An 11,924-nucleotide genomic window follows, 5' to 3' on the forward strand; every position below is an offset into this window, starting at 1 on the left:
AGCAATGGGAGTTTGTATTTTGACACAAGATGTCTAACTGCTAATTTTCCAGTTTTCTACATTGTTGAGGAAAACTTTCTGAAAGCAGGTCATACTAGCCATTCACTGAAGTGTAGAAAACAATATGGACAATTCTATTTAAGGATTAAAAACTCTGCCCTTAATACAGCTTGTCTTGGGAGACTGTAAAACTGCAAATATCCAGTTTAGAGCATATGTATGTTACACAAGAGTAGGTAGTGTCCTGCTCTCCCTGAATACAGGGGCATCAAAATCCAGCATCTCCTACTTGTACCTTAAGTACAACTTGGGATGTTGTGTCACCTTGTAACAAACAGTAGAAAAACTACAGAAGTGATAGTCTAACTCCTGGAGAAAGCTCAGGAGGCTGTTTGTAAGCCATGTTCATGAAACTGGTGAATTATTCAATACTTCAGGCAGAAATGAACATCAGACCCATTAAATAAATATATCAGGTCTTCAACATGTATAAGCTATACTAACATGAATTTCTTTGTAGGCCTGAAGTATAAAGAGTTATGATGAAAAGTTTTTACTTGTTTTAAGGGAAGCAAGGCTAAATTTTAAGTTTCTGCTTGGTAGTTGCACTTCTCCAATTAGACTTCATCAGTCAGTCACTGAACCCAGATTAAGTTACATTGTATAGTTCTATTGTTAGCAGCAGTAAAGAAGTACACTTCACCCTTTTGTACCTCAGTGCCAGCTGGGCACTAATACCAGCACTGTTAAGGACTAAAACAAACAAACAAAAAAACATATAGAACATAGCCCCCTCGCCCCAGCCCAGTCTGTTCAGAAGGCAAGTAGACAGCCATGAAAAAAAAAACCCACAACTACATTATGCTTTGATCAGTGCAAGAAATATTCCACACAAATTTGCAAGTATACCTATTTTCCATTTTGAGTTGCTGGGGCAAATTCTCAGCTTTAGGCACACAACCTTTTGCTGTGTTAAGAGCCTGTGAACATCAAACACTTATTTTATGACTAAGGCCTACAACCATTCCCAAATGGGAAAAATGTTAGTTCACATCAGTGGATATCCCCCCACCTACATGACTACAATCAAATATGGGCAGGAGAAAGTCTTTAAGCAAAAAGATCCAATATCAGAAGTGCAGCTGGGCTCACTACTCCCGCCTTGATCTTGCACATGTGCCGTCTTCATCATATTCACCCATCAACTGTAACATGTAAGTTCCAGTATAAAGAAGAAACTGTCCAGTTATCTGTGCCGCATGGGACATCAGCTGAAGCACCTTCCTAGAAGAAAAGCAGTCTGTTAACAAAAAAAGTCACCAAGGAGGATGACATTACCCCTTTCTCCACACCCACACCACCTTCAGGATGTGTTAGGCAGATATACTTAAGAACTCTCATTCCCTTTCACTTCTAAGCTGGTAATTTTTCTACCTTCTTTCCAAAAAATACTTCTGTGGCTCTTGATCAACAGAAAACTATTGACTTGTTGGCAGAACCAGAAAATACATTTAACAAAGCAGGCTGGCATCTTGTTGGGTATTTACCATCCTCCTGCAAAGCCATCACAGTATGCTAGAGATTGGAAGGGACCTCGAAAGATCATCTAGTCCAATCCCCCTGCCGGAGCAGGAACACCTAGATAATGTTACACAGGAATGTGTCCAGGCGGGTTTTGAATGTCTCCAGGGAAGGAGACTCCACAACCTCCCTGGGCAGCCTGTTCCAGTGTTCCGTCACCCCCACTGAGAAGAAGTTTCTTCTCAAGTTTAAGTGGAACCTCTTGTGTTCCAGTTTGTACCCATTACCCCTTGTCCTATCATTGTTTGCCACTGAGTAGAGCCTGGCTCCATCCTCGTGACACTCCCCCTTTATATATTTATAGACACTAATAAGGTCACCCCTCAGTCTCCTCCTCTCCAAACTATAGAGACCCAGCTCCCTCAGTCTTTCCTCATAAGGGAGACGCTCCACTCCCTTAATCATCTTCGTTGCCCTGCGCTGGACTCTCTCCAGCAGCTCCCTGTCCTTCTTGAACTGAGGGGCCCAGAACTGGACACAATATTCCAGATGCGGTCTCACCAGGGCAGAGTAGAGGGGAAGGAGGACCTCTCTCGAGCTACTAACCACCCCCCTTCTAATACACCCCAGGATGCCATTGGCCTTCTTAGCCACAAGGGCACAGTGTTGGCTCATGGTCATCCTGTCATCCACTAGGACCCCCAGGTCCCTCTCCCCTACACTGCTCTCTAACAGGTCGTTCCCCAACCTATACTGGAACCTGGGGTTGTTCCTGCTCAGATGCAGGACTCTACACTTTCCCTTGTTATATTTCATAGTTATTCCCTGCCCAACTCTCCAGCCTGTCCAGGTCTCGCTGGATGGCAGCACAGCTTTCTGGCGTGTCAGCCACTCCTCCCAGCTTAGTGTCATCAGCAAACTTGCTGAGGGTACATTCAATTCCCTCATCTAAATCACTCAAACTACCAGAGTACTCCCAAAGATGACTTTGCCTTGGAGCTTGGCAGCATTCCTTCATCATGAAGCCACCTCATATCTCACCTTTAGGCCATTCACTAATACAACACTGCATGTATCTCCAAGCTACAGACCAAACTAGATTAGATCTGAAGCTGAGCAATCACATTACTGTGGATGCCTGACAGCAAAACAGGCAAAGCCAGACAAATTAATGCTGTCCAAGCTTCAAGGCTTAAGAATTCTCAGTTCACAACTACTTTTTTAAAGATTTAATAAATATCAGCATTCAAATATATAGTACTGTGTGAGAATCAGTATAGATCCATAAACTAAGATCAGCTAAGCATCAGAAGTCTACAATATAAACTGTGGATCACCACAGGGGAATAGAGATGATCATATCTGAATATTCATTTATTCAACTCTGTTATAGCTATGTCTTCCTTCCATTCTCCAAGAAACAACGGGGACATCAGTACCAAGCACTACATTCAAGCCTTGCCCCCCGAAAGTTAATCAGGCCTTCGTAAGTATGAAGCTGACTGAGGCACTGGTACACAAGAACCAGAACCATTCCAAAACTGGAAAGGGATCAGTTTCTGAAGATGCAGAAATGCGATCAGCCTTCCTCTCCTGCAAAAAAAGGAAGATTTTTTGAATTCCTGTCTGAGGAAACATGCAGTTGTGAACTGTTTGCTGTTAATTCACTTCTCCTTTGAACTCTATTAGAAAAGGTAGTCTTCTTCCTAAAAAATCATTTTTTCCACTATGATGAAAGAAGGTGTGCAGTCAAAATCCTGTTCTTCAAAAGAGTAGAATACTCTGTACTTAGAGCCTGGGAAGCTTTTAAAAAAAAAAACACTGTACCTTTATTTATGCTTCCCACACATACGCTGTTTCAGTATGTCCTTCCCTCCACCAGACAGTACAGGCCAAGGAGTTTTACAGTTGCAAAGAAAGCTGCACCTGGTACCAAGCTTTTGAACAGCTGCAGTGTGCTGCTTGCACACAAGAGCAGTTGTCACTTAAGCCATGGAGTGAGTTATTTGTTGAATTGGACATTTGATCCTTCAGTTGAACACTACAGGGAGAAACCATTAGGGGAAACACACTAATGGGGTCTAGCAGGCTTTGAACCCCACCCACTGATGAAGAACTGCAGCATTTTAAAGTCCTTTGCACTCCAAAGGTGGGCCCAGGCAGAGGGCATCAATTCACAATGTGGAGCTCATTAGCAAAGGCACTACAACAAGAACATATCATCTGTCTCCAATATCAACAGCAAACTGAGACAGGTCATCTCACTGTTGTGTAGTGCCCAAGGTTATCTCTGTCACCCCTGTTCCTTGCTAGCAGGCTATTTTCCCACCCTGACACTGGCACTTCCCTTATAGCTCAACTCTGTAACATAACATTGCTTCCAGAAGAACTCCACAGCTACTTCAGCTGTTTGCCAGCACCACTTCTTTCTCACCAGCTGCCCTGTGTTGGCAGGGATGCAAAACTGTCACTTTGACCTTTCCTTAGCAGTGCAAGTTCTGGTGCTGCTACTTATCTCCGTAGCAGATAGCCAGATATGAGTTTGTTGTGGCTCAAGAGACCTGACAAACATAGGAACTGGAGGAGTGCAGCTGTTCAAGGGCAAACCTTTGCTTTGAATAAATCCTAATGTAGCCAGTTCTGCAGGTGGGCATAGCATATAACTGGATAATCACTGCAGCATTCCTAGAGAGACGAGTTTCATATACAGTCATACTAGTTATAGCCTGAAAGATTAAGCAAGGGACCATCTAAGTGGGAGAGGTCAGTCTGACTGGAAGAAAGGGAACAAGATTAGCATTACAATATTTAATACCTGCATCACAAGACAAGGGGCTATTTGAAGACTTTAAAGACTACACATTGCTCAGAGGAAGTGAAAACCTCACAGCATATACAACTGTCTGTTCTGTACAGAGCAGATCTGGTCCTCAAGTATTAAAATGCAGCAACACACCACCATTGTGTCAAACAGAGTTTGAAAGGTCAGGTAGAGAAATTCAGGGCTGCAGCTTCAACAGCTGTCAAAGTATGGCACCTTTGTGAAAGCATCTGGGCTCAGAATAAGTTTTCTTCAACCATGGCAAGACACAGCTGGTTTTGACAAGGCACAGGCTTTCAACACACTGTTGAAAGCATTGGACAAGACAGGTATTATTTTTCCCCTGCATAAGACAGCATTTTCCAACAGCCAGTTCTGCTAAACTCACAACCCACCCACCACAGATTAGTCCTGTAGGAAACACTGGTCCTTGTGAGGCTCCTAGTTTGCTTGGAGACCAGTCTGCTTAAAAATAGTGACATCAGGTGACAAATTCACATTAAGATATCAGATTGTCATCTCTCTCCCATTTTCCTTTACCTCCATGTAGCTCAGGTAGGGAATTTGGCAGGCAGGCATTGCAAAGCCTGAGCAAGCTTTAAGACCTTTGTCACTGGATCTCAAAAACATTTCATTTCATCCCCTTGTAGGTCCCCCTTTAAGGAGTCTAATGCTTCTTCCTCAGCCTCCTGCATTACTCAAACAAGTCTAAGAAATCTAGGGAAATTCTCTCAGGAAAACAAAGAGGCTGCACCTACACCCTTGCAGTTAATATGAGCTGATAAGATTTTTGCCTTGGGGGAAATTTAAAATTCCACCATAAAAAGCTATGCAAAGTTTTTACACGTCAGCTATCCACCTTACAAAACAAGATTCAGCATATTGGCCAGTGTGTAAGAATAAATAAAAATACTAAATTTATAAACACACCTGCTTCACAGAGCCAGATTTTACATTAATGGATATGCCTGATCAATAGCGGAAACATACTTACCGCAATACACTTTTTGCTCCCATACATTTGATGTCATATGAGACAGAGTAGATCTCATAGAAGGTGGCCTTGATGTTTAGGCAGCCAATAAAATCCTTAGGGTGCAGCTTGTACAGATCAAATGTGATGTTAGCTACTCCCATTTTCTTCTTTTGTCTCGCAGTGGCAAGTCCATTTTTTGTCTAATTTAAAGAGAGGGAAAGACAGTTTGTTCCATGAGCCAGGAAACTACAGCAAGACAATCATTAATTGTGCATCTCTAGAAGCAGCTTGCTTATGCCAGTCTTGGGGCTAGCTCTTGATCAGCTCTAAACTAGAATTAAAAGCATTAGCACAGCAAAAAATAAGTCTGTAGCTTACATAACTTTGCTCAAGTCCCAGCCAGGCTTCTGAAGCTATTCCAAACAGACACAGAAGTCCTAGAGTGACATAGCACCTCCTGAATATTTATTTTCTGTAACACAGCTTCTTCTTCAGAGCATACTGAAGCCACAGGTAATGCCACTGGACAGTATTCCTCCCATTTAATTATCATGGTATGTTCCAGCTGCTAGCTGAGGCAGCACACTGAAACAGGCCCCCAAATAACCAGGGTGACATTGGGTCCTTCCATTTAGGAAGGAATACAACACTGATGAGCACTCTTAGATACCTGAAAAGATGACATCTGTGATAAGTCAGGTCCTCATTTTAAATCCTGCCTCCTAATACCTCTCTTTTCCTTTCTACTGAAAAAGTAACATGGGCAAGGAACCACTACTGATTAGGCCTAGGGTTTAGTACTGAGCTTTTAAGAGAAAAAGCAAAGGAGGAGTAACATAGAAAGTCATCTTCCACCTTAAATCCAGCCTCCTTTATTCAAAGCAGCCCATGTCTGCTTCAGGGCTGACAGTGATGCTTTCAGGATCTTGCTTCAAGGGGGGAAAAAACCCATATTTACAGAGACATCTAGTGGCTAAGTGGGATAAGCACATTCCACTCAAGGTTAATGACTTGGCAGCTGCCAAGCTATTTTTTTCATGCTAAATGAAGCAATAAAGTTGTGTAAGACTGAACCTTTTTGTACTTGTCACCCCAGCGCTCAGACAGTGCCATGATAAGTCAAACCAAGTTAAACACTGTAGTATATCATTAGCCAGCAATTTTATGCCTGTTTTACTTTGATAGTCTCTGAGCTTCAGCAACAGGGCCCCCTATCAACAAAGTTTTGGACATGTACAAGTAGTTGGTACGCTTGGTAGTGTATGCCCTCCGTTAGCACCCAGAATATTTGGACAAAGCATGACAGAGCTTGTGCTACATTTCAGATGATTTGTAAAGTTAAAGCAGCCCTTCTGCTGTCATTCAGCACATACTGAAGAGGGGCAGCATTCAAACTTGTTCTGCTGCAGTGCCAGAGAGAACATAGGGCAGTCAAGGTAGAGTCATACCCCGGCTGCAACTTCTTTTCTGCTCTTGGAACTCACAGCCCAGATGCAGCACATTGAAAAGCCAGTAAGGTATCTTGGGGAAAAAACGTACAAATTGCCCACACTACAATGGGAGACTGAGAAAAGGGAGCCACGCAAGTAAGCCATCTATATAGAAACAAAAATGGTAGGCCTGCTTACAGCTCCTCTACCAGCTCTGCACCTGGTAGAAGAAATTTTGATGCTAGCTTTCTAGCAACAACTGTTTCATGGGAAGACCATTAGGAGTTTGACTCTATCTTACTAATGTACAGATGACTATTCCCCCACAAAAACACAAACTGGACACTGAGTTGATGTGATTAAAAGGCTAAAGCTAGCCAGTCTTAGTAGTTCTTAAAAGATATTGATGCATGTAGACTAACATTAGGTTTCGATAATTACTTTTAGCTGTTTGCAGGATTAAACACAGGCATTTTTCTAACCTTCACTAAACTGTTACTGTATTCACAGGGCAACACCCATTTTACATTGATAACTTCCCCTAAAGAAGGCAAGGTTTCCTCTGTTTCTCCCCTCTTCCCAACAATTTTAGCAGCCACAGAAATCCTTCCATCCACTTCTATTCAAGTGAGGGAGGCAGTCAGCACTTACTTGTGTCCATTTCTGTCCTTTTTCTAGAATCATGAAGTGTGTATTATCATCCAGAGACTTGAAGAACTCTTCTGTGTCCACAACCGTGCCATCTTCCTCCAAAACCAGAGTAACTATTCCAGCAGATATAAGAAAGGCATCTAAAGTCTGCAAAAAACACAGCAGATTTTTAGCATTCAAAAGAGGACCCATCCTTTCATAATAAGACTTATCTGACATACTCTCCCAACTTCGCCAGTAATGATTTTTAGAAGAATAAGGGTCTGTGGGTTGCCTTTCTGTGATACTGTATTTCACTAAGTTTCATCCAGAGTGTGACTGTTTGCTGTACCTTGCTGATGAGCTCTTGAAGACTGCTTGCCACAATTCCTTTCCGGCTGCTTCTGGAGGCATTTGACACACGGAAAGGTCGCCCTGCAGGCATGAGAGGAGGGAACAGGGTCTGTTTTGTTACTGCTCCCACAGATGCTCCCATGGATACCAAAGATCTAAGACAAATAAAAATTCACCATAGTTACAAAAATAGTTACGTCAAGTACTGCAATGAGGACTGTTGGGTTCAACGAGGTAAGCACATTATACGAGTAATTCACAGGTCATGTTAGACCCACGGAGCTTGCTTTCAAAACTAAACACTACACAGCCCTACAGACATGTCATCTCCGAGCTTTCTCTTGCTAGTGACATTTGAAAACACTTCTAAAATTAAAAACATTCCGAGCAGATACAGGCCAGCTGATGTCAAGGTCATGATTACAGTGAGGCTGACAGGTTTTTAACTCTGAATTAGAAAGGCAACTCTTACTGAATTCAGGTACTTAGATCATTCTCTTTCCCTGCAACGGAAACACTCAATGAGAGAACACAAGACTACTTCCAACTAATTATTTGTGTTTGCTTTTGGGAGAGTGAACATATTACCCATATTCAAAACACCTAGCATTTTGATACAGTTATGCTTGTCTTCCAGCTGAGGTGTTTAGTTTGTAAATAATATCTACAGCCTATAAAACTTCATCTAGTTCTGAAAAATCAGAAAATAAAACTTCCACCCTCATGTATCTAAAGAAGTCAAATGAAATGATAATTAAGATCAAAGTATATCAATGCATAGCGTTGGACAAAGCTGCCAGAGGGGCTGGAAGATTCAAGCACTTTTAGAAAAAGGTTTTAAATTTTCCTGAGCAATCCCATTTTTTAATAGTGACTGTTTAGTTTCCTTTAGGTAAACCGAGTACAAAACACTGGTAACAGCCTACTCCCACACCAAGGTACAGACCTGCTCCCATCCACCTCTAATGACAGCTTTTAGCTGCAAAATTACATTGGTTAATTCAATAGCCAGACTGCCAAAAATCACCCACTGAATGACACCTGGAAAGGACTGATCTCTAACAAGTCTTTTAAAGGTAGACAATACTTTGTCTTCCACACTCCTGGACTTTGCCCCCGTATACTTTTTGCTCCTTAGTACTGAATTGCACAGGGTTGGGAAAAGGATGCACCCCAATTTTATTCTTCCACATAGGTGTAAAAGATCTTTATGTAGGAAAATCTATCATCAGATACTTTTACAGAGGGGGAAGGGAGTGAACTGACAGTCTCTTCAGGCAGCCAGGGAGTGAATACAGGAATTCTTGAAACAATGATGGAATGGCATAAAGTTACTCAACTGATTATGTCCCAGTCACATATTTTGTTCAAGTCCACACTGACCAGGGAGAATAACTCTCTTTTCCAAATCTCTTATTTGGTTTTTAAGCATATTTCTGTGATGCACAGAAAGTAATTTTTGTGACTGGCCAGACAGAGTTTCAGCAATAAATTTACTTTCTGCTATCATTCTGAATGAGTTTTCTACAGAACTTTGGTCTATTGCCCTTCCTTTGTACATCAAAACTTACCTTCCTCAAAAGCTCCTCAGCATTACTGGAGCTTTTGGGCTTTTTTTTTTTGGTTGGTTTTGTTTTTTTTTTGTTTTGTTTTTTTAAAGTCCCTGGCTTTCAACAGTTTGCATATATACCCATGGCTGGTGGACATCTCTCTCCTTCCTGTAACAAAGCTGGTGAGGATGAGAAGTCAGTATAGTTTTCAGGAGACAGGTACTGTTTCAAATTAAAGAGCTAATAAGCACTTTCTTCCTAGAAAAGGGTCAGGACTTGGGAGGAAGACAAGGTGACATAGTAGCACTGACAAAGGCATTGAAGCTCCATAGACAAGGAAGCATGCTGTAAGAGGGAGTGTTTGTTAATCACTGACTAAGTTAGTAGTCCCCAGTCACCCTGCTGGTCCATGGGCAGCTTCCATTCTGAATCACTTGGGTCTTTTCCTCAGATACAAAGCGTGCTTATCTACCTTGGGGCTGGTGACTCCAATTCATGGGGCTCACTGGTGTCAGAAAGCACAACACTCAAGGTTCAAGAGACAATGCTTTCAGAGCTAGTTACATCCTGCTCCCTCTCACACATTTGAAAACCAGCACGTAGAATGGTTACTTGAGTGGTATATATGACAGCACTGCCAAGATTTTTCTTTTTTTTAAGACAGAAAATACCAGCTCCATTGAACAGTTTTATTTCCCACTACTTGAGCCAAGTTGCCATTCACAAAAGATAAAGCATAAGGAAAAAAGCCAAAACATACATCCCAATACAGAATGAAAAGCTTTAGCGGCACAGCTCAGGGGCAGGACTTGAGCTAACAGTGTTCAACCTCAGGCTTTAGAGCAACCAACTATACAAACCACATTTTGCAACTCTGAGAAGTTTCTTCAGGATTCAAGATCAATTACCAGACACTGCTGTCTAGTTCTATCAGATGTAAAAAGCCAGAGAGAAATATAACAGATTAATAAACCAGGACTTCCATTAGCTCCAGCAGTCACTTAACAGGAGTCCAAGTCTTAACATCGATGCCACTTCACCTGCATTTCAATAAAACCAGTCAATATCATCTTTAAACTACATCTGCATATGAAGCACCAGTACAGGAGGAGGTTTCAGTTAATGAGAAGTACTAGGAAACAAAAGCATGATTAAAAAACAGGCCAGACAAACAAGAGTGTGAACCCTTCCGTTGCTGAGCCTGCTACTGAAAGCTTGTTTTTAATTTGTTTACACACACACAAAGGCCACAGACTCCAACAGAGTCTAGGTTTAGGGCTCCTGGAAAGATTCTTTCTGCTGCAGCTGTCCTCAGAAACCAGACAAACTGACTTCTGATGCAGAGAATTCCTCTGCTAGATTTGGAGTTACCAAAATAATTTCCTATTGAAAGCTGATCAAGCTAAGTCTGGAAACAAGAGGTGGAAAGGAACATACCAAGGTGCAGCCAGCTTTATGAGAAAGTCAAGTAACATGCTGGATACTGACAACACTGCTGTTCTATTATTCTTCAAAAGGATCAAGTCCTCACTTTTCCCTAAAGGAGTGATTCCATGTCAGTGCAACACACAAAAATATATTTTTAATTGAAAGAGCAAACAGCTTCAAACTCTGGCATCTTGTCCAGTTTGTTTTGTATAACTATGACCTGCAAGAGAGGGACTCACAGATACTGCCCCAAGCATTCAGTGTAGCGTCAAGGCTGGTGGGACAGATGAATTAATTGCTTTTAGGAGAACCAGGAGATCAAAAGCTTACCCTGAGCCCTATACACACATTTCCCCCTTATCTTTGCTCACAGTATGCTTTGTATGTTTGCCTAAGAATGTGGTGCAATGGTCTTCAGCCTCACTCAGAAAAAAAGAAGTCAACATTGCACAACACGTGTGGCTTCGGACTATGGCACGATTTAACTTTTAGGTTAGAGTTCACAGGCAAATGACAAATGCAGTAACAGTGAAGCAAAAACAAAAGCCAGAAATCAGTCAGGAGACTTGGTTTCTCTGCTAAGACACTAACTGTAGGTAGAGATACCAGAACCGCAGCTAGGAGTAGATCAGTTTGTGAGCAGCATACAGACAAACCTTTCCGGACGTGGTCAGCACACCCCAAATGTAAGCAGGGGCCGGGAACCGTGGTCATGCTGCCACCGGGTACAAGCGGCCCCACGCCCACCGCACCAGCTACTTGCACACCAGACGGCAGGCAGCTTCCCCATTGCCGAGAGAAGAACGCGTCCCAGCCATTAGACCTCAGACAGGGTTTAAGGCTGCAAAGCTCCTGCTCGCATTGCCCTCGGAACTTCGTCTGAGGCTCAAACAGGCTGCGAGAGCTTGCTCCTCCCACACAGCACCCAGCAGATTTAATATAGCACAGGCCGACTGTGATTAGCCCTCACACTGTGCCTGGCAACCGCTCTTCGCTCCAGGACGCCGACAGTTATCCAGCCTCGGCTCTCCCCGCGCTTCCCCCAGCCGGGACCAGCGGGGAGGCAGGCGGCGCTCGGCCGCCAGGGCCGGGGAGCGTGGAGCATATGGGCTATGTGGTGCGCCCATTACTCACCGCACCAGCAAGCCCACGTAGTCCCGCGCTGCCTCCATGACCGCTCCCAACCCCAGGAGAAGTCGGGCCGCGAAGGTTAA

The 11,924-nt window shown here is 42.9% G+C and overlaps 1 protein-coding gene across 1 annotated transcript; it reads right to left on the reverse strand.

Annotated features, from left to right (window-relative positions):
- Window positions 1–842: 842 nt before the first annotated feature.
- CIDEA (cell death inducing DFFA like effector a) lies at window positions 843–11,924 on the reverse strand. The gene is made up of 5 exons (XM_057397446.1): window positions 11,845–11,924; window positions 7,731–7,887; window positions 7,400–7,546; window positions 5,337–5,518; window positions 843–1,284 (listed from the first exon to the last, which is right to left on the reverse strand). Exons 1-5 carry the CDS (start codon window positions 11,880–11,882, stop codon window positions 1,152–1,154), a joined length of 657 nt encoding a protein of 218 aa, XP_057253429.1. The 5' UTR covers window positions 11,883–11,924; the 3' UTR covers window positions 843–1,151.

This window comes from Pezoporus wallicus, unplaced genomic scaffold (genome assembly GCF_028554395.1).
Source record: "Pezoporus wallicus isolate ANWC-B61680 ecotype Strahan unplaced genomic scaffold, APGP_CSIRO_Pwel_v1 contig_227, whole genome shotgun sequence".
In the NCBI taxonomy this organism is placed as follows: domain Eukaryota; kingdom Metazoa; phylum Chordata; class Aves; order Psittaciformes; family Psittacidae; genus Pezoporus; species Pezoporus wallicus.